This window comes from Sphaerodactylus townsendi, linkage group LG08, assembly GCF_021028975.2.
Source record: "Sphaerodactylus townsendi isolate TG3544 linkage group LG08, MPM_Stown_v2.3, whole genome shotgun sequence".
Taxonomy (NCBI): Eukaryota; Metazoa; Chordata; class Lepidosauria; order Squamata; family Sphaerodactylidae; genus Sphaerodactylus; species Sphaerodactylus townsendi.
The window spans coordinates 41550854-41574440 of record NC_059432.1 but is presented as its reverse complement, the minus strand read 5'-3'; the positions used below and the strand labels follow the sequence as shown (position 1 = coordinate 41574440).

Genomic DNA, 23587 nt, shown 5'->3' with positions numbered 1-23587 from the left:
ATAGGCTCAGGGTGGCATGAGCGTTTAAGTGAAGAGGAGCATGCGCAATGAGGCACTGTGGGCAAGGCGATAGGCTGAGGTGTAGCATGCGCTTTTAACAACGCCTTGTGCTTTGCCCCGGTGGGGAGGATCAACACCAGCCATGGCGGCGACGGAGGAGGGAGGGACGGCGGCTGCCGTGGTGGAAGCGACATCCTCCGACCGGTTCCAGCAGCTGCTGCAGCAGCCGGGAAAGTACGTCGGATTCTCTATTCCCTGATCTGCTTATGGTTACTACAGACTGGTGACCGATGGAAGGGAAAAGAAGAGAAGCCGGCCTGGGAAAGCCGTGCGGGACATGTTGGCAAGGCCACACGGATGCTGCCTGCACACGATCACTTGCCTCTGGGTTTAGTTACCTGCATGTTATTACTTTCCCGCGTCTCTCCTCAGTCATTGGGATGGTCCAGGGATGGACTTTTTGCTATTCTGCTTGTCCATTTTGTGTTTGCTAGTGTGGGGGGTGTTAATTCAGTTTAATCATTTCTAGGAGGAGGATAATATATTATCAGGGTTTTTGACTCCAGATCCCAGTCTAGGGGTGTGTGAAATACAAATTAAGCGTGCAGTGCCCTTTCCAAGTTTAAGTTTACAACTTAGGTGATGTGGCTCCCAGTGAAGTTTAAGTCCAGGAAATTCTCTTCTAGAAATTCTTCCTTTTATTAACGGAGTTCAAGAAGTTTATGCTTCCAAAGAATGGCACCTAAACTGCAGAAGAGATAAGGACCTTGTTGAGGGCTCAGTAACCGTGTTCTGGCCTCTGTATTCTCTTTATGTAAATACCTGTGCATTTTCTTTCAAAAATTACTCCTTTTCCTGAAGATAGAGATGGCTTTTGGAGCCCTTCTGGTATATGCAGGTTTTTGGCACTAGGATTGGCCTTTATTTTTAAAGGATATCTAGCAAACCAAAGTTAGTAGAGTTAAGCAGATGTGCTAAGAACTTTTTCCGAAGGGATGCTTCAATTGCTAGAGTTTAGTGCTGTGCCTGAAGCCTGTAAATTTAATCTACATGGCATGGGCAGCCAAATCCAGAACTCTGGGGCAGGCAGGGATAGCGTTGCTGTGTTGCCGCCCTGCTGCCTCCAGAGGGCTTTTCAGTGGCATGGGGAGACCCTCCATTGGGCTCAGTGGGCTTATTCTACCCAGATGCCAGAGCCCGGGGAGGCGCTGCTATGGTGGAAGCCAACTAATGTCAGCTCCACCCATGGGTCACCCCTCTGGAATGACCTACTAGTCAGAGCTGTAATTGGCTGTCAAGGAGTGCCACTGTGGCTGCCTGCCAATGAATTTGCCTCTCTACCAGGGTAAATGCCATGGGGAAGGCAAATCCACCCGTGTAGGGATTTGCCACCTCCAAAGCTCCCTTCACCCCCGACCCCTGGATTGGGCAGTAATATTCCCAACAGTAGCCTGTCTTGTGTGAACATTTGAAAATGTGGTTTTGAACTGCTATATCTATTTTTTCAACTTCAGGCCTGTCCAAAAATACAATAAAAATAAAATATTTAATAAGTCCACTATAGCATCCTTCAGATCTCTAGGTGCATCTTTAGCCTGTGCACTCCCACACACGCCAGCTGGGTGACCTTGGGCTAGTCACAGCTTTTCGGAGCTCTCTCAGCCCCACCCACCTCACAGGGTGTTTGTTGTGAGGGGGGAAGGGCGAGGAGTTTGTAAGCCCCTTTGATTTTCCTTACAGGAGAGAAAGGGGGGATGTAAATCCAACTCTTCTTCTTCTTGTAGGAATGAACTTGAATGTGTGTATGCTAAAATTCTTGCATTGGATGTTTCTTTAGATTTGTTTTTGCTGAGTAAAATGAGTGAGCTACGCATCCTGACCTTGCTGTGGAAGTCTTCCAGCTTAGGAATATGCTTGGATATGCACAGGCAGTTAGTAGCACCAGCTCAGCATTCAGGGAAAACACAATGCTAAAATCTATGTAAGAATTCTGCCACTAATTTCCGTGGGGCAAAGATTTATTTCACATTGAATTATTTAGTTTGCATGTGTTGTAAAAAGCCAGCATGGTGTAATGCTTAACAGTGGCAGACTCTAATCTGGAGAAGCAGGTTTGATTCCACATGAGGCCTGCTGGGTGACCTTGGTCCAGTCACAGTTCTCCCAGCCCATGTGGTGGCAGTTATGGCAAACCACCTCCAAACTTCTCTTGCCTTGAAAACCCTACGGCAGTGGTTCTCAACCTTCCTAATGCCGCGACCCTTTAATACAGTTCCTCATGTTGTGGTGACCCCCAACCCTAACATTTATCCATTTTACAGATGGAGAACACTGATGCAGAGAGTCTTAGGCGACCCCTGTGAAAGGGTTGTTCGACCCCCAAAGGGGTCACGACCCACACGTTGAGAACCGCTGCCCTACAGGGTTGCCATAAGTCAGCTGTGACTTGACGGCACTTTCCACCCTTGCATATTACTAAACCTTGCTCAAATATAATTTTTCAAATAATATACAAATCTGTGCTCATTTTCATGAAAAATATTGTACATGAGAGAAATGGAATAGCGTTTTCAAACAACATTCTGTAGAGGCTGCAAATAAAAGAGGAAGAACAGCACAGGAGAAGAAGGGGCTCTAAACCTTTCCGCTCTTGTGCTGCTGTGAGTTGTTTCTGTGTCCCCCCCCCCCCCCATGGTAGTGCTTTTTAAAAAATCATGTAGCCACACTTAAAGTACAGATTCCCACTAGGATTTAGCATTGTGAATAATTCTCTGTCTTACCAGGTTTTGCTGACATCAGGGCTGTTGTGCTCAAAGATTTCAGTAGAACAAATATCCTGGGACATTCTCTTCTTCCTGGATGTTCCCTTTTGTGCAGAGAATTTTCTCTCTAAAAGCTTCCATGACTGATTATCCAGCCATGAGAGGGTGGTTGTGGTGTGGCAAAAGCTAGCACACAGAACAAAGTACATGTTCTGGTTTGGATCACAATATCTACTATACTCATCAAGGAAGCTGCTGGATTGACACTCTTCTGGTGCTTGGTGTCATGAGTAGGGGCTGGTTGAACTGGTTTTGTGGATTTTCAGGTGACTGTAAAAAGTCTGTAGAAGCCCAAATGAGTTAATGGAATTGAAGTATCAAACTTTAAATGTAGGACCTCAGCAGAGTCATGGGAGAGACTCTGAGATTTGTGATATGCTTCAGCTGCCAGCTGTTATTGTTTGCAGCTCTTCAAAGGTTCAGGTGGAGAAAGATCTTTCCTAGGCTTTTGCTAAATATTCTTTAACAATAGGTATTGTTGTGGTTTCAGTTAGTTTTATTTCATATTGTCAGTCATATTGTCATACTGTCAATACTTAACCTTTGTATGTTCCCTCTTTTGTCACAGGTCTCTGGTGGTGGTTCACTTTTGGGCCCCATGGGCTCCTCAGTGTGTTCAAATGAATACTGTCATGGCTGAATTGTCAAAAGAACACCCACGGGTTACATTTGTGAAAGTAAGTTAGCCTGTCAAAATACATTATGGTATAGCATGATTGCTGGCTATGTGCATAAATAGTGGGGAAGATGAAAATGCTGCCTTAACAAATTGTCCCAGGTTGTCAGAATTTCCAGAACCAGAAGCTGGGCAAGTAGGATACATTTTTGCTATCATGGGGGTCCTATTGATGTTATTTGTTGCCTAGTCTCAGTTTAAATAGTGTGTACTTGATATCAGAATGTCTTTTCTTCTCCAAACAAATAGCCTCGTCTGCTTGATTATGTGGTAGGGATCCAAGAGTGCCTTTGGTGATGGTCAATGTTGAGATTTGTGAGGACTGGCAAAGTGCCTGTTGGTGCGGAAAACCCTATTCACTTTCGTGTAGGAGTGAAATTGGCATCCCAAACTGGATTTCTATAGAAAAGGAACTAATTGGTTGACACTGTCATTGGCAGACTGGGGGGCAGAAGCTCCACAGTCCAAGAGAGAAAACGGTTGGCTTATAAACTTTTTGCATAGCTGTTCATAGCAGCTGAACTTTGTTGATGAGAAAAGGAGAGAACTCAGACCTTCTTCCGCCTATTTTATTGTTGTCCTGTGAAATTTCCAGTGCTTGAGTGCTTTGTACATGGGAGAAGGCCTTCCATTGGCAGTGCAGTGTGACCACGAGGGATATTGAACTGGCATTAGATAGAAATGAAAAGTTGTTTGAGGTTGAAGTAGAAGGAAGGCCGTTCTCATGTTTTCCTGCTCTATTTCAGTAGCCTCCGTTTGAAGTTCTTTTAGGTCTGGAAAATGGGACAGACACATTGCTTTTAATGGTGGCCAGGGTAATGGGGAGAGGAGAAATCTTTAGGGCATGTGAGAGGGAAAAATAAAAGTTTGCATGCTATAGGTTTAAAATGGTCTTAGATTGAAAACGTTGAGAAGTGTTGCTGAGGTGATGGTTACTGTACGGAGTTGCAAGGTCCCCCTGGCAGTTTATAGAAGGGGCAGGGGTAAGGTTGTCAGATCCATGTTAGGAACTCCTGGATATTTGGGGATGGGGCTTGGGACCTCAGTGGGGTACAGGGCTATATTGTCCAACCTCTGAAGCATCCATTTTCTTCTGGGAAACTGGACTCTGTAGTTTGGAGCTGAGCTGTAATTCCAGGGGATCCCCAGGTCCCACCTGGAGGCTGGCATCTTTATTACTGTAATGTGAACCTTATCCAATACAACAATTAATGTTTGGATAGCTTTTCCAAGTCAAAAATTCCTTTTAGCTCTATTTTAGCAGAGGCTGATATGGATGGCAGATGTGGGGTGGGTTTGGTGAAATGGTTGTGGTTGTACTTATATGGCGAAGATTAATGTTTTAAGGTTATTCTTTTCAGGTTCTTTTAGTTCTTCTTCTCCCAACTTTCATCATAAAACAGCCTGAGAATAAATATGCCCTTTCTCTCTCTCTAGGCTGATTTCCCACTTCATACACTAGTCACAATGTCTTAATTGTACACATTAAAAAACAACAACTCTGGAAGAGAAAGTCTCAGTGCAATTCTGCCCTCAAATATTGTTGCCACTAGAATAAGGTCTTCAGTGTGGATACTACTCTGTTCATGATGGTTTGGACTGCCAGTAAATTTTCCTGCCAATTCCCATCTCTAAGGCTGCCATGTGAATATCAGACTAAGCGAAAACTGTCTGCTGACAGAAATGGCTGCAAAAATGTTGACCATTAGTTCATGTAAAGAAAACAGAAGGTGATTGGACTCTCTTGCCAGGTCCAAAGACAAGATTTTTGAAAACTTCATGGGGTCCAACAGAACAGATGAAGGGGGAGTAGAGTAGAAATTAGTCGAATGAGACTGAAGGAAGGCGGCGGGGGGGGGGCCCTGATGCAGAGTGAGGGGTGGGAAATGCTATTTCTGGGATGGGTGTCAAGAGGATTATGGATGCATAGGTACTGTGGCTCATAGATCTGAGGATAGAAACAGATGTGGAAAGCGCTCAGTACCAAAAATTGCCTTGGAATAACTAGCCAGATCTTGCTAAATGTTAATGTTCTTACTTCTTGAAGCTTAAATCTTCTTTTAAGCTTAAATCTCTTCTTAAACAAGGATTTGAGATTAGGGTAGTTGTACTTTTTTTAAGTGCTAAGCATTTTTTTAATCAAGGCAGGGAGGGTGTTGGTTAGGCAAATAAATGCTCTTATTTATTTACTCGTACTTTTATTCAGAAGAAGTAACCGTTAACTAATAATACAATAATCATTTGGGTTTTCTACAGATATTGAAGCTATTTGGAAGTAGCATTCTGAATAAACTGGGAGGTATGTTATGTGGAAAAATTTTTTATTTGCCCCAGTAACAGAAGATAAAACAAAGACACTAAACAAACAGCATTTAGATTTCAAAAATATTTTTTCTTGTCAGGGGGATTATTTGGGATAAAGATAAGAAGCAGTAGGATAATTAGTTATGACTGTATGTCACAGAAATTGATATGATTTTATTTAAGCTCCGAACCAGCTTTCCAAAGGGAATCCTGGAACTGCTTTTACTTTTACGGATGCTGGGAATTGTTTTGGCATAGTGGAATGTACAGGCAGGGCCAAATATGGAAAGAAGAAGATAAATATTTTTAATCTTGAACCAGGGAACTTGGCCTGAGCTGCAAGGTTACCAGGTTGTTTTCATCCTTGGAATGTGAGGTTCTGAAGGATTACGTGAAGAGTGCTGATTATTCAGTAAGAGTCTTACTGAAGGATTAGATGAAGAGTGTATTACTGTTATGTTTTTATCCTTGTACATGTTGAAGAATAAATACGCCAATAGGATCGAATCCCATGGGAAAGATCCATGCGTGAAAGGTGTGTGTAGTTTTTGCTGGTTTCTTAACTCTTCCAGAAGTCCTCCAGCTCTCCCACCAGGTTGGTCCTAGGGGTCCCAACGAGCAGTATTTTTTTTTTTTTGCAGCGGGAGAGGTTCAGACCGCAATAGGAGAGTGGAGACATAGAAGTTTAAGATAGTTTACAACCAGAACTGTTGAGACAAATTTGAAGCCGACAAAACTGGTTTGCTGGATCGTTAGTTGAAGTAGGGGTTTGCTTTCAGTTAAAAACTATACATCTATAATCTTATTCTGTTTACCTGGGAGTAAGTTTCTTTCAGCAGTGCTTACTTAGTGATCAAAACAATAGGATAATGCAGTATTATTGAAGAAACTCAACATTAAACATACTATGCAATCTGAAGATTGCACCTTCGTGTCATAATATGTAACAGGCATATTTAAATAGTAAACAGCTGAGTGAAGCATAGCATACAAGAGAACTTATAGTATGGAACAGATCTGCATTTGGGATAATAGAATTATGTGTAGCAGAGTGGTAAATATTAGGTTTCTACTAATAATTGATAGCTACAGCAGAAAGTTATGTTATCTTTCAAGCCTTTCACTGTGCTGTCAAGTAAAATTAATTATAGACTCTAATCTGTTTGCCTACTTATGCTAATGATTAAGAAAACTGATGGGGCTTAGAATGAATTATTATAAAAAAAGAAATAGGAAAATATATCATCAGTCATGTTAAAACAGAAAGCATATTGGTCTCTTTAGCTGTACTCACTGAGCTAATTCAGTCTAATATAGTCCTCTGAAGTGGCTGTGTCGCCTCAGAATGGCCACCCTTTTCAATGACATGAAAGCTTTCCTCGTGGTAAGAGGTTTTCATTATTGGGGTTTTTTTTCAAAAATGAAATCTGGTTGGTCTTAGCTCTGTAAGAGGAGGACTGCCCTAAAGGAAAATATCAAAGGAACAGTAGAAAAATACAGGGAAGCAGTAGGAAAAATCACAATAAAAAACAAAGACTAAAACAAAGTACCACAGAAAACCTTCCCAAATAAAACAACCACGAAATCCTGGCATGTTGGCATTGGGGAGCTTTCAAATCAATTGTAAGGAGTTGTGAGAAAATTTGCAGTTCAATTCTGTGTAGAGCTAGCTCCAGTCCAAGCCCATAGATTTCATTGGGTTTGTAGTAGAATAACTCTGCTTCAGATTGGCCTGTCAGTCATCTTATGTTAAAGGTGATTTGCAATTATTTCTTGAGTGCCTTTTTCATCGTTCCTGTCAGCGCTTAAAAACTGATGTATTCCAAATAAAAACTGAAACTGTTTCTTATATCTGATAATTTATTTTCACTTCCAGCTTCCTGCTGTTCTGAAACGTAGATGTTATTTAACTAGTGCATTCGAGTACAGTGCTGAACTTGTGTCATACACTTGTAAAGTACAATACATATAAAATGACCTGTGTTCAGTTTCTGGCAGTGTTACCACGTGAATGTTGATGGATGTATTCTGTGAATGATTTGGGGACTTGAGTATTCCAGTAAATGTTGAGTCCATGAAGTGTTTTTCAAACATCTTGAAGTGGAACCCACTTCTAAACTTACTATACATTTCAGGACCCACTTGCAAAATACTTCTACATTATTCCCTCCCTTTCCCACGAAAACACTAAACCAGCCTATACCTTATTTTTCATGTGTATTATCTAAACATATAGCATCAATAAGCAAGCTATATTGTGTGACTGTTTGACATGTTACACACATACAAATTAAAATTGCCGTTGAGCCTTTTCTCCTGGTCTTGTGAACTTCTTGTCAAGATAGTTGCAAACCATGTTGGGACCCCCATCCATCGTTTGCTTTTGTGTGGTAATCTGAAATGTGGGGTAAATGCATATCTTGTCTTTATGTCCATGAAGCTTATTTGGGCTGTCGGGGTTAACTATCATGTTGTTGTTTTCCATTTCAGACCACTGTTTTCTTAATTGAACTGTCCTTATTTTATCTTCCCTCTCACAAACATTCAATCTTGTTCATTGGCAGTTTAGATATTTGAGCATGGGATGTAGACATAACGCTAGTCATGAATTGTTATGTGCATGAATCTTACTCTGTTGTGCTCCTTCCTGTGTTTCCCATTATGCATTATAATTCATTCCCCATTTTAAGCAAACTGCTGTTGGTCATTCCAGTTATGATGGCAAGCTATGGTCTGCATTTGCCATCCAAACAAGCCAGAGAATTGCAGCAAGGGGAGGAGGGAGCTGCATGAACTGGAGGCATGGCTCATCTAACACTACACCATTGCCTGGTATTTTGTGTGAACTGAACCCATACCTGTGCTTTTTTTGTGCAAGAATGAAAATCTGTTTGCATTTTCTGTCATTTCATGTCTGATTATCTGTCCAGGCTCCACAATCAGTAGTATATTAATATCTAGCAGCCTTGTAGGAGTTAAAAGCTAAAATTTAGCAGGCATCAATAGTTTATTGAAGAAATACTCCCTTTTTGCTTCATAATTTGCAGAAGGCTGCAAATGTCAGTCGTGATGTACTGCCTCTTGAAATTAGTCAATAGAGCAAACAGCAAGAATTGCTGTGGGCAGAAAATAAGCACTGTAATCATGACATAACTGGGGTCAGTGATTTATGGATTTCAATATAGTAGTAGCTGCATATGATTGAAAATTTACTAGGTCACTAGTGCACCAAAAATTTTATTCACAGCCTCGAGGCATCTTTTGAAATGTGCAACAAAATAAAAACCTCTGAACCTGTTTTGACACTGGAGGCTCAGTGGATGACAAGCCTGCCCTGTGAGTTTCATTTAAATGCAAATGTGTCACAAACGTTTAGACCGAAATCCTTTTAAAACATTTAGCATGACTAAAAGGTACAGTGTAGACAAGATCCGCCAGCACAGTCTAAACCATAAATAAGAATATGAAAATAAAACCATGTTTTATGACTTGCCTTTTTTAAAAGCTGGAAGCCGAAGCGGTTCCTGAAGTGTCTGAGAAATATGAAATTACTTCTGTTCCAACGTTCTTGTTTTTTAAGGTAAGTTTAATGGATTTGTGTGTGTGTGTGGAAAGAAACAGTTTATTTCTAATTGTAGGACTTTTGAATGTCTTGTTTACATGGAGCTTAGTTTAAAATGTGTGTGGCTGGCTCCCTTGTGCTAAAACTCACAAGCATTTTGATGGGAAATGAAAATTATTTGGTTGCTTTTGATTAAGCTGTCATCTACAGTTCTTAGCTGATGAAAACTGCCCAGAAAACTTTGGCAGGTTATTCTGTTGCTAAGAGGACAATTTCTAACAGAATAAATAGAGCTTAGGTTAACTAAAGCGTTACATGTTAGTCGTGGGTTCACATTTCCTTTTTAAAGAAAATTAACCTGATTGAAGTTGGGTTGCACAATGGAAGCACTTAGAGAATTTGAACTGGCTTTGCTTCAGATCCCACAGTAAGATGTATTGGGTGTGAGATGAAGGGAATTTTCAGCATTAGATACTTTTCAGGAGGCAGTAATACTTACTATATTGTGCTATTCTCTATTGGTAGAATTCCCAAAAGATTGACCGATTAGATGGAGCTCATGCACCTGAACTGACCAAGAAAGTTCAGCGCCATGCCACTAGCTCATCTGTTCCACCTGGTTCTAATGACGGGGCTAAAGAGGACATTAACACACGACTCAAGAAACTGATCAGCGCTGCCCCTTGCATGTTATTTATGAAGGGAACACCTCAGGAGCCTCGATGTGGTAAGTAGAGCTTTTCATTTCTGTTTAATGTGGCAGGACTGTTTCACAAAGAAAAAACTACAGAATGCACTGAGTTTTTCTACCTAGTTTCTGTAAGTTTTAGAGCTGCTGAGATGATGTTCTTGGCCACCTTGAGTTGAATGGGCTCTTTGTCCTGGTCACCTCAATACAAATGTTAGTTGTCATGCTTCGGCTTCCTTTTTTTGCTTGATCGCTTCAGTTCTAACTTGCTGCAGCTCACTGGGCTGTAGTCTGCCCTGCCATTTTGCTAAGCTTGAGGAAATACATATGTGATGTGAGGAAACAGCAGGCCTTTGCAGTTAAGTCCTGGTGGGGTCAGTTAGGGTTAGTGTAAATATCCTGTCAAAGATGTCTTAAGTTTCCAAGCCTAGCTGTGTTGATGTAGAGGTGTTGCATGAGTGAGTACAGATTTAGGACTGCTTTGAGCTAAAGCAGTGTTTTCCAGGCTTTATTAACTTAAACTCCACTTCTGAAATTTACCTATAACTCATCAATGAAAAGTTGTGTAACGCAGTGTACAGAAACCTTTAAAGCTAGACTTCAGTCTAGTATCATCAGAAATTCTTGTCCATTGTGAATATAGCTTGTTTCTACATGTGAGAATCTGGAGTAGGACCCTGATCTAACACAGGCTGTAAATAGAAGGGGGACCTCCCCCCCCCCCCAAAAAAAAAGACTGTATAACCTTTACAGAACACCACAAGTAGAGTCATTAAAACAAAGTTGGAACTCTTCAGGTTTGAAAGATGGGACAAATGGAAGAACAGGCACCCTTTCAAATTCAACTCTGATCAGTGAGATTCCTCTGCTAGAAGTCATCCAATCCACTAATTTCTCTAACCTACCCACCTACCTCAAGGCCCTAGAAGTTCACCACCATTTTTTCCTGGTGTTCTATATGGGTGGAGGAAGGGGTGGAGGAAGGGGAAAGTGAGGAGGGGGTATGAGTCTGAAATTGTGTGCATCGAGGAATGCTGCTGTAAATTTCGTTGTGCGTGCACAATGACAATAAAATGCTTATGCTTATATGTATCTTGCTTAGGAAAAATGTTTTTCTACTGAAAAACCTAAAATGTTGTCTTTTGTTCAAGGACTCCTTGAATGTTTGGATAGCACTATGAAGAATGTTTGATTCTTTGCATCAATTTAGTATTGTAGCTTGAAGACTGTTTTTGTATTATTGATCCTTATATCTAGGTTTTTCATTATTTTTCTGCAGAGGTAGACCCTTATCCTATGTGATAATATCTCTTCCTGGGATCATGACAGATGGTGAAATCCATGAATAGCGGGAGGCAAGGTGCTTCTGCCTCTTGGTAGCAAAACAACCCAATTTCATGCAAGATTTAATGATACAGTGGTTACAATGATGACACAATATGAGTAAGAACAGGCTGGAGACCTCATTTGATCAGACTGAATAACTGAGAACATAAATCCATGAACAGTGAGGGTTTACTGTAATTAATGAATTGGTTGGATCTAAGCAATGCAGATCAATGGGTTCTTTGGCCCAAATAATCCTTTACATAATTATTGGGTTCCAGAATTGTAAGGTATTATAACAAGGAGAACCTGTTTTATTGATAGTGGCATTGTCTGCAGAAAATGTAAACTAGGGCAAAGTTAGGCTGGGTTTTTTTTTGTTTTTTAATCTCAGCTGGGAAGACTTCTCTGTGCAGTGTATACTATTCATCAAAAGTGCATGTAGGGCTGTGTTGTAAGGCTGGAGAGAAAGCAAGAATTGGTTGTAAAGCTGGAGAGTAAGGAAGAATTGGTATCACAGACTTCCCTCTGTGATACACAGTAACAGACTTCCCTCTGTGATACACCTCTGAAGATGCCAGCCACAGATGCAGGCGAAGAGTTAGGAACAAGATCCACCAGACCACAGCCACACAGCCCGTGAAACCCACCACAACCAGTTGAATCTGGCCATGAAAGCCTTCGACAATACATTAAGCAAGAATTGTTCAGGAAGCTGAACAGAGATCAAAAGATAAGCTCTGTTTTTGGAGGGTTAACCTTAAAACCAAATCTTTAAACTGTGTATGTTTTTTTTATTTTTGAGGGCTTGGGAGTGCTTTTGTTTGTGTGGGAATTTTTCTTTGTTTTTGGCTGTGTGCTTAACCACAGACTTCTGAGAGGTGGAGCTTCTGGTGAGTCACCAGCTCTATTTAACTATCATTCAGCTCTTTCGAGCAGTCTCTGGTTCTTTCCGCATGGACGGAATAGAGCGTCCCAAGGACGGCAAAAACGCCGTCCCTGGGGAGGGGTTCACATGGCAGCAGTACTGGCCTCGCCACCCCCAAGCAGCGTGAAGACGCTGCTTTTTGGAAGCAGCGCCTTCCAACCGGCTGGAAGGCACCATTTCCCCTCCACCATCTCTGAACGCCGTACCTCGTCTCCTGGCTTCTGGTGCATTGCAGAGGCCAGGGGACACGCCGCCCTGGCCTATGACTCCAGAGCTGCCACTCCAGCCGGCACCGGGGTGTCCCCTGGCCTCTGCGATACGCCGGAAGCCAGGAGACGAGGGACAGCGTTCAGGGACAGCGCAGCCTGTGCAAGGCTGCGCTGCCGCCTGCACCCTTACTGGGACCGTCCATGTGAACAGTCCCGGGTGGGGTGTGTGTGTGCGTTGGCATTGTTTATGCCGATGCACCCCCGCTCGCATCCTTCCAGAAAGGGCCTTAGTGAGGCAGCGGCTTCCATGACTTAAATTCTGAAAACCAGATTGAGAGCATCTGGGTAAAAATTAAGGGGGACAGACACAACAGTGATCTCGTTGTGACCCCCAAGCCAGGCTGGATAGTTGGACGATGCCTTCCTGGAACAGATGACCAAACTTTCAGATAGGAGAGTAGTAGTAGTAATGGGAGATTTCAATTATCCTGGTATTTGCTGGAAGTCAAACTCGGCAAACTCCAACAAATTCCTCACTTGCCTTGCACACAATTTCATCGTCCACAAGGTGGAAGAGGCAACACAGGGATTAACTATTTTAGATCTGCTCCTAACCAACAATGATGACCTGGTTAATGGGGTGGAAGTCGTAGGACCCTTAGGTGGGAGTGACCGTGTTCTCCTGGAGTTTATTATAAAATGGAAAGGGTAGTCAGACATGTATTCTAGATTTTAAGAAAGCTGATTTAAGTAAACTTAGGAAACTACTGGGTGTGATTCCGTGGTTATGAATACTAAAAGAGAAGGGAGTGCATGATGGATGGGAATTTCTTGAAGGCATACCCTAGTGGGTGCTTTGGGTTCTGTCCTGGACCCAGAGCTATTCAATATTTTTATCAATGATTTGGATGAAGGAATAGAGGACACACTAATCAGATTTGCAGATGACACCAAATTAGGAGGGTTAGCCAATACCCCTTAGGATGGGTCAGAATGCAAAATACCCTGGACAGATTAGAGAGTTGGGCCAAAACTAACAAAATGAATTTTAACTGGGAGGAAAGTTAGGTACTACACTAAGGCAGAAAAAATGAAATGTACAGATATAAGATTGGTGCTACCTGGCTTGACAACAATACTTTTGAAAGGGATCTAGGAGTCTTGGTGGATCACAAACTGAATAAGAGTCCGCAGTGTGATGCAGCAGTCAAGAGAGCCAATGCAATTCAGGGCGGCATCAATAGGAGTGTAGTGTCAAGATCAAGGGATGTAATAGTTATTCTGCATTTGTCAGACATCACCTGTGTCCAGTTCTGGACTCCACAATTCAAGGAGGATACTGACAAGCTTGAACAGTTCAGAGGAGGGAAACTAAAAAGGTAAAAGTTCTGGATTCCATGCCTAAGTAGAGGCTTAGGGAACTAGGTATGTTTAGTCTGGAGAAGAGAAGGTTAAGGGGGAACATGATAGTCATGTTTAAATATTTAAGGGATGTCATGTTGAAGATGTGGCAAGCTTGTTTTCTGGTGCTCCAGAGACTAGGACAAGGAATAATGAATTCAAGACACAGGAAAAGAGATTCCATCTAAATATTAGGAAGAACTTCCTGACAATAAGGACTTTTTGACAGCGGAATACACTGCCTTGGAGTGTGGTGGAGTCTCCTTTGGAGGGGTTTCAACAGAGTCTGGAGGGGTTTCAACAGAGTCTGGATGGCCATCTGTCAAGAGTGCTTTGATTGTGTATTCTTGCATGGCAGGAGGTTGGACTTAATGGCCCCTGTGATCTCTTCCAATTCTATGATTGTACGATCCAAGTTTGTGATTTTGGCTCTAGCAGACATAGAATTATTGTTTTGCACACGCACAAGCCTTCCTGGGAATAGGTGCATGAACATGCACAACAGCATTACACTTAATTACTGCCAATTTAAGTGATGGGTGCACATGTAGTGTCCTCAGGACACTGTCCTGCATGCACTTTTTGCTTTCTACAAGAATGAGAATCAGAATGGTATGTCCTTCCACCAAGTGGTATGTCCTTCTTCCACCAGTGTATGCTAATCAGAGAGAGGTGGAAAGGACATGTCTCCAGGTGGCAACTCTTCAATCTGGTACTCTACTTAATACAGTAAATTGCCAAAGTAAGTGGTAGATTGCGCTAGGTATGATTTCTGTATTCTATTAGTTTAAAATTGTAAGGTTGAACAAAAGTTCCTATCCTAACTTAAGTTTTTCTAGGAATAGATGACTATTGTTAGATGTATTTTCCCCTTGGTTTGTGTTTTTTCTGTATGAAATTGCCTTGGCTGGACTGTGTGTTAGCCCTGAGCACATTACTAGCCAGTACATTTCATTCCGGCACCTCAGTTCTTACCTGTTTTAACCACAACAACTCTCACATTTGGTTGGTTCCCACAGGAGGACCGCAAAAGGTGACTGCAGTAGAATCCGAACGAGTAAACTCTAGCTTTACATTAGAGTAGCTGCTCCACCTCTCTTTGCTTCTTTCTTCCAATGAAGTTTGGCCCTTTCAGTTTTTCTGTGCCTGCAACAGCAGCTCTGGGCCCAAGCAAGGGCAACTAAGAGTTCTGGCACAATGCAGGTTGTGGTGGAGAATTGCTTGATGGATTGTGGCCAGACTGATTTCCATACTGATTACAGATTGTCAATTGTAAAATTTCATCTTGGTATGGGATCAGAAATCCTTCTTATGTTCTGTATCTTCGGCTTTCCTATGGAAAGCCAATTCGTAATTGTGTTAAAAGAGGTCCAGTCCCTTGGTTCTGTGTTCACAGGCTTCTTGCTTGCTTTCATCATTAGTATTGTAATTATACTTAACTGTCTGTTGCTAGCCAGAGCAGCATCTGCTTTACTCATACAGTGGCTTGCATGCTCACATGTCTACACTTCTGCTTTCATTAGCTTTCGTATTGCTCAGATCGTGACTGTGCCGAAAGTCTTTTTTTTGCTAATGGAATAAAGCAGTGTTGTCACTTTGTCCCTAAGCATAACATTTCCAGCATGCCGCTTTAACCCTTACAAATGAAACCCCACCAATCAATCTTTCTTATCTGCATGTAGTTGCCTACAGCTAAAATGAAGCGTTTTCTCTCAGTCTTTTACAGTAGAAAGGAGTTAATATATCGGCAGCAGAATAACCATCAGCAATCAGCCTGTAGCTGTTTACTAATGAACTCCCCAGATGAATGAGGGGGGAAAAAATTCAGGATTCTTGTTTCACTTCAGGCTGTACAAGAACTTAATATTTCAGTTGTGGGAAGAAAAGCAGCCTAGCTGTATAAATAAATGTTAGTTGCTCATGGCTCAAATGTAGATTTGGAGACCTTAAGCTATAGTACAAATCAAAAGTATAATGGATGTGTTTGCCAGGCAGAGATCATGTAAAGGTCCTTTTGTGCGTACACTTCTGAAACTTTTAAAGTCTCATTTAAAACTCTAGTTTTTGGAATGTTTTGAACATGAGTTATGATTTTTTTCAATAACAAACAAAGCTACTTTGATAAGCTGTTTTGTTAGCTAAGAAAGATTTTTTTACACTGTAAGACAATAGAAAGATCAATATTATCTAGGTTGTCGGTTTAAACATTTGATTTTAAAAGTATTGATGTGGAGGTTTTTTTCATGGAGTATGGGAGCTGATCCTTGAATAACTGGGCTTCATTGCATAGAAGAAGTTGGGTAGCCTTCTGCATTTGTGGCAAGCAGTTCTTCAGAAATGGTCCATTGTGGTTAACGAGTTCAATTTTCTTGGATGCAATCCTAAGCACATTTTGTTTAGAAGTTATTACTAGTAACATTTCTTGGGATTAATCAGAGCTAGATGTCATTAGGAAGGTATTTTCCTGAAAAGCAAATTCAGGAATCATTTGTTGATGGTATTGTGTTGTGAAGGGAGAAAACAAATCAGAAATTGGATTATATTTAGATGATACATGATGATCTGAAAGAATGTTCTACACCGGCAAAATGGCACTGTGCGATGTGATTTTGCTAGTGTGGGTCTCTGCTTGTCCATTGCACGCTTGTCTTGGCAACTAGAAAATGACTTTAAAATTCTTGGTACGAATTCTTGGGAAACCAACACTTGTTGTCTGGATCCCATTCCATACTTGCACAGATTCATAAAATCCTGATTATAGAACATCCTAGCAAAATGTTGTCTGGTTAGAGTTAAATCCTACGGACAAACATAGCACTACAGTAAAGAATGGCAAAAATGTAAATTCAGTTATCGACAAATCTAAAAGGCAAGTTACCCTAAGTAAGGGGTGTTTATTCCTGTGATGGGTGAATGGGATCATCTGCAAGTAATCTTTGTACAGATTGTGCATCATTAATATAAGTCATGCTAAAGATGTTGGGACACTTCCTGGGTCAAAGGTTGGTACAGCCTTATTCAAATGTGTGCCTTTCTTATTTTCTGCCTCTAGGCTTCAGCAGACAAATCGTGGAGCTTCTTAACAAGCATAACATTGTGTATAGCAGCTTTGATATCTTTTCTGATGAAGAAGTACGTCAAGGTCTGAAAATCTATTCCAGCTGGCCTACTTATCCACAGTTATATGCGGCTGGAGAACTAATAGGTGGGCTGGATATTGTCAAGGTCAGAAAATGCAAAATCTGTGTTTAAAAACCCTGTCAGTTTTATTTTATACAACAGAATGTGTCCACTGTGAACTCAAAATATCTTACTTTCAGGAGCTGGAGGCTTCTGGAGAACTGGATACCATTTGTCCCAAGGCACACAAATTGGAGGACAGGTACAGTGTATTTTATCTTCTGTTGGTTTACTGTCATGTAAGGTGAGTGGCATGTATCCTGTCAGTCAGTTTTTGAAAATTGAAATTATTGCTGTGTTATGCTTTTGTGAACATAAGAGAAGCTCTTCTGGATCTGATCACTGGTCCATCTAGTCCAGCATCCTGTTTCGCATGGTGGCCAACCAGTTATCTGGAAGGTCCAGCAAATAGCACAGAGACCTAGGCCTTATCCTTATGTTACCTTCTAGCGCTGTACACAGAGGTTTGCTGGGCCTAGCAAATAAAACTATGCAAGTAATCTATAGAGGTTAAGCCAAATCAGCCTATAGAGCTTAAGTCAAATTTACTATTTGGTTTTGGGCAGACCCAGCATCATCTGCCCCTCTCCATTTAGCTGTCAGTTTTAGCAAGTAGCTCCCCTTTATTCCAGCTGCATAAGAGGATCGGCATAAGAACAGATGATTAGCTATATCTGTACTTCGTACATATGGGGCTTTGGGCAGATTGGGGCTGATGAAATTCGTAAAGAGAAAGTATAGGGGTGTGTGTAAGCATATCAGGTTACTCCAGTAGTCAGAATTTCAAGAATTCTTTCAAGAATTAAAAGGTATCTATGGTGTGTGTGTTCACTTCATGGTCAGTATAGTGGGATCACTGCAGCTCTGAGATGCTTCTTGACCACCACTAGGCATAATTTTGGGGAAAGTCTAGTGTCTGCTTATCTTTTATGTACTTCATAAATATGGAAATGGGCTGAAATCAGATGTTTTTTGGATACTGATCCTGCAAATCTAACTGCTGGTGTCCCCTGATATACTTTATATCATTTGGCAGGAGCACTGGATGAAGAGAATTTGGCAAAATGCCCTGTTTTTATCTATGGGGCACACTGTTGGTGCTTCAGGATATTTTGAAATGCTAGTGGTTGGTGGCACGCTGAAGATAACCCTTTTTTAGTGCTCAGCATACTGAAGAGCTAAAACTTTTAGTGCCATGCTATTATTTTGCAGTCTTCCAAGTACCAAAAACAACATGTCCAATTGCTTGTGGGACATGATTGACAAATGTTAAAGGAAGGAGTTTAAATGTAGAAAACTCTAAATAGTTTATGGAGTCCATAAATTGGGATTGCAGAGCAACTTGTGTAGGATTTAGAGAACTAGGATAATCAAGAAGACATAATCAGTAGCTAGGATCCTAAGTCATGGGAGTACAGCTGTAATCATAGAAAAGCCTCCCCTATGCTCTGCCTTGCCTGAGAAATTCTCTTTGTGTGTGTTGGAGAAGCACTTCTACAAGAAGGGGAGTTCTTCTGAAAGGGAGCAGGATGTTAGGATCTGTAGCACAATAATATCCATGACCTAGTCCAGCTCATAGAGAAGCACATTGAAAATCATTGATTTTAAGTGGGCTTGAGGGTACCATTGAGAGTATTACTGTGTATTGGCTTGTGATCCTCTTGTTATTTTTATTTTTAGTTGATTGATAAGATATTTACAGTAGCAATATTTATTGCTACTTAAACTCAGTGCAGTGCTTAACTGTCCCAAATGTCAATTTTTGTGACTTTAGGGTGAAACTCAGTAGTTAAAAATCTGTTTTACAGAATTCTTGAACCTGCATTTAAGGTAATTTTACATAATGATAAATAGCCATTAATTTTACAAGAAGTATCTTTATTTGAAGTATGTACATACCAGGGTAACATTTGATGGTACATTATATAGAGCAGTGTTTGGAAAGGTAGTAAGCAGCAAAAAGGAAATGTTGAGTTTTTAACTGATTAATTTTATATGCATTTTCTCTCTCCTGTTCCAGACTCAAAGAGCTGATAAATAAAGCTAGAGTGATGCTGTTTATGAAAGGGAACAAACAGGTGAGAAACAAGGAAGTGTCAGCTGGGATACTTGACACCAACAAGTTCTCCTCATTGACTTTGGGATGACATAGAAAGCTTGCTGGAAACCAGGTTGGGTGCTCAGTGTGCAGGCAGCCACCTCTGAAATTTGTGGCTAAAGAAATGGGTAGTGGATAATTGGGTTCAAATTCTTGCTCATTCTGTCCCCAAGGACAAATGAAATAAAACATGTCTGGGGAGATGTTTGGCGTGCCTGAGTGCCCCTCATCCTGATGATTCAAGGAAAGGGCATTCATAGGTTCTAAAATTTAACTTTGGATGCTTATCATATTTTCTAGTACATTAAGCATCATTCTCAGTATTTTCTTCTTATTGCAGGCAGCGAAGTGTGGCTTCAGCAAGCAAATCATAGAAATCCTAAACAATTCTGGGTATGGAGGTCTTTTTCAGTCTTAAATGCATTGTTTCTTTCAAAAATGAGGATAAAACAACCATCCCATTGATTCTTAAACTGACAAGTTGTTTATCCTCAGTGTCACACGTGCATCTCCAGGTCCATTTCCATATGTTGTCCACCTGCTCCTTCTCCTTAGTGTTCTCTGGCCCATGTTGTTCTCTGCAGCGCCTCTTTGCGTATGTGGAGTAATAAAATCTCAGGCATTGTAGAAGGCCTGTGACTGTGTTTATGGATTTCCCCCCCACCCCTTCCCCAGACTGAGATCAGGGCAGCCAGAATGCTCAACATGTGATAGGCAGTGGAAGGATTAAAGAAGCATTTATTGCAAATTTGGCATTTTCTGTAACTCTCTTGATCCTGTAAATTGGGATGAGCTCCAACTTCCCTAGTGTGTGTGGTGGAAGAGTTTCTGCTGGCTCTTCTCTAATATGAGAAGCAGAATTGGGGTCTCCCCTGCACCCCATCACAGAGGGTCATTGGCACTAGTGGCTAATGGATCTTTGATTGTGATGTGCTTTGACTTAAACAAATCAGTGCATTAGATCTTTACAGTAAATATCCTTTTGCGTTCCAGTGGCAGAACTGAGTACCATGTACAGATCAAGCACCGTAGCATGACAAGCACTTATGTTTGAGGACAACAAGTCTTGAGATTTTTAAACTGTTAAGAATAAGTGACAGGAATTTGCCCAACTTGGTTGAATATCCCTAGCCTGCATAATAAAACCTTTCTTGTTTTTCCTTTGCCTTTATAGTGCTGATTATGAGACATTTGATATATTGGAGGATGAAGAGGTAATGTTTCATTGGTTCATTCTTTTTAATCTGCCTGGAAATCGATAATGTGCAATGTTGACCAGGGTATTGTCCTTAGGTGCGGCAAGGTTTAAAAACGTATTCGAACTGGCCAACCTATCCACAGTTGTACGTGAAAGGTGAACTTGTCGGAGGACTTGATATTGTTAAGGTAAGAGAAGAACTCTTCACTTACAGGTCTGTGTAATCCTCAGTTTCACAAAAGTTCTTACGAACTGCACCGTCACAATCTGAGATGGACCTCTCCCGTTTTAATTCTTACTGTATGGAGTTCAGAAATTTGGCTTTCCTGTTATCCCCTCAGCATACTACCATGACCTGGCCAAGTACAGTTTGGGTTACCATTACAGTGGGTCATCTGGATGACATATTGAAGTCTTCTTGACTGCTGCTTGTCAAAACACCAGAGATTCTGGAATACTGGGCATCCTCGGCATAGAGGATAGTTGCTTGTGTGTGAGAAAATTGTAATATGCACAGCTTTTTTTTTCCTGATTCCTCTCTTGATTTAAAATGGAATGACTTTGTTGGCTTTCCTGTGACTGTCACTAGCTTTAATGTACTGGTGAAAGGAGTCCTAAATCTCCAGTGTACTGCCCACTAACATAGCACTGAAATGTATTTTCTTGACAGCAGTCAGTTACCTTTCTATAAGAACCATTTCTCCCTTGTGGGTGCATTTACAGGTTTCATTTGCTTCTTAGTTTTGCCTTTTGACATTGTTTTTTCTCAAATAAGGTGATGACATTTTACCTAGCAAACTGTCTTGTTCTTGAGGCAAAGTAAGATTTTATTGTATATTTTTTGGGAAAACCCCTCTAGCAACAAAAATAGATCTGATTTTTTTACTGTGTCTTCTGGGGTGTGTATATGTGGGTGTCCGTCGCCCCCCACCCCCCCGCCCCCCGGTAACACAACAGGCACAGGCTTCTCAACCCAAATGCTCTTGAGCCTGTTCTTGTCTTGAATGTTTTATAGCCAATTCCATAGGCATTGTAACTCCTGGGAAGACAGAATCAATAAATCTCATTAGGTTTTAAAAATAAGTTGGTGTTAGCTTGTGTAGCTGATCTTGGCTTTTTAAAAAAATATTTCCAGATGGATTGCTTTTGCAGGTTATTTTTTGATCCTTATGTTTTTTAAACAGTGGCAAAATTAGCATTTGGCGTTGGTTAATGTGTGTTCTGTAATCTTTGTTTTTATCTTCTTTTGGAAGAAGGGAGATCTTACAGACCATGGATTAGCTGAAATTGATCCAACACTCAGGCCAAAGGCTGCAGTTGGATGTATTTCATTAAAGAGAAGGATCTCTTCATATTCACTTCGTTATTTCTGGATAAGGAATTTCTTTGCGTTTTAAAATTTAATTGGCAGCTTACAGCTCCATGCAAACAAACAAGCAGGCAGGCAGCTGTCTGTGCCGCCACATCACTCCCATAGAGGTTTCCTGGAGGCGAAGGGATGCTTGCAAAGCAAAAAAGCCTCCCCACCGCTGAGAAGCTCCCTTGAGGCTCAATAGACTTACGCCACCTTTTTGATGGCTTAAGTCTAAATTGCTGGCTGCCGGTGTAAGACAGCGAATGACTGGGAGCAACCTGACTAACATTGGCTCCTCCCCAGACACGCCTTCACTATGCCAGTTGCAGCAGGGGCACTGGGATGTTGACACAGCATCCAGCGTGGTGTCCCAGCCCCAGGGAGGGCCATGATGGTTGCATGCCAGCAGATTTGTCCCTTTACCCAGCCAGTGCAGCTGTGTGCTGTTCCCATTAGCGGATTCCCCTTCCCCCCCGTCCTTTGGATGGGACCATTAAAATACTTCCTCCCTTTCTCTTCCCTATAATATTTGGCAAAGCAGTTGCCACTGTGAGGTTTCCTTTACCCCCTCTGAATACTGTTTGTGGCTGCTTTTGACATGGATGCAGACATTTGCAAAGAGCAACATCATTATTTGGTTTGCACTGCGAAAGAGGTTGCAGCAGAAGTAAGGGAGAATTAGAACTTTTGGCAACAGCTGCTAATCCTCTGTTACATGTTCTTTCTTCATGCATCTTCAGAAAGATACAAAAGCATATCTCCTGGCTGGGACACTTGCTCCACCCTCCTAGCTTCTAGGGAGTGTGTTTGACCTAGGAATTAAACAGGGATAGTGATCAGAGTCAAAGACTACAACACGATTAATCTTTGCCATGTGTTGACATGACGCCTGGGGCATGTTCTTCTTCTAGGACATGTTCCCCTTCTAGAAGTCTGTAATCATAGTGATATTACAGTATTATGTGTCTTCTCCCATCAGAAAATGACTTGCTGTTGGTGATAGAAGGTATGCCATGGCTTTTGCTGCCTCAGTCCAAAAATCTGAGATTCTCCAGCAAGGCTTTGTTTTTGTGTTGTGTCTGGCTCTTGACCCAGATATGATTTCCAGTTGAAGGTGGTTCCATAGTGAGGGATTCTTCTAAAGTAACCTTCTAGAGAAAATCCCTATCATCATGATAGATATACTATCATGACTTGTAAAATGCCAAATAACAAAGTAGTTTGTCGGGAGGAGGATACCACTGTTTACCTGATCTTGTTGAAACATTGATTAATCTATTTCTCTGTCTCTCTCTCTCTCTCTCTTCCCCCCCGCCCCCCCCCCCCTTACAGGAATTGAATGAAAATGGAGAATTATCATCTGTTTTGAAAGGAGAAAATTAATGCAAATGGACACATTAATACAAACTATTCAAATACAAAGCATAACAAAAAAAAATTGCAGTGGAACAATTTATGACTTGATCCTGACAGAAGGAATAAAACACAATTTCTGATAGTTTGTCATACTTCACAAGGCCATGCTAGTGGTTTATGTAAATGTAGGTTTTTGCCCCAAATGCAAAGTTGTGACCATCTTCAAATTGAATTAAAGTTGGAATGTTCAAAATGTGCGTTTCACAGTATTTTTGTTTTCCTTTTATTCACAGAAGTGATTGGTGAGCATAAATCCTTTGAAAACATTCAAGCCTTGTGAAGAACAATTTCATCTGTGATACCTCACAGATAGTATCTGAGTTACTTGTACTTTTGTTAACTGACAAGCTGTGGAAAGGGGTTGGTGAAATAGGGTTGAGGTGGCTCCCTAGGGTTGCCAAACTTAAACGGGGAGAATGCTGGTC

At 41.3% G+C, this 23587-nt stretch overlaps 1 protein-coding gene across 1 annotated transcript; it reads left to right on the top strand.

Annotated features, from left to right (window-relative positions):
- On the top strand, window positions 1–23355 carry GLRX3 (glutaredoxin 3). The gene is made up of 11 exons (XM_048505545.1): window positions 1–234; window positions 3391–3499; window positions 9308–9382; window positions 9890–10091; window positions 16969–17141; window positions 17237–17298; window positions 19117–19174; window positions 19535–19587; window positions 20369–20408; window positions 20488–20580; window positions 23079–23355. Exons 1-11 carry the CDS (start codon window positions 143–145, stop codon window positions 23127–23129), a joined length of 1008 nt encoding a protein of 335 aa, XP_048361502.1. The 5' UTR covers window positions 1–142; the 3' UTR covers window positions 23130–23355.
- The last annotated feature ends 232 nt before the right edge of the window (window positions 23356–23587 follow it).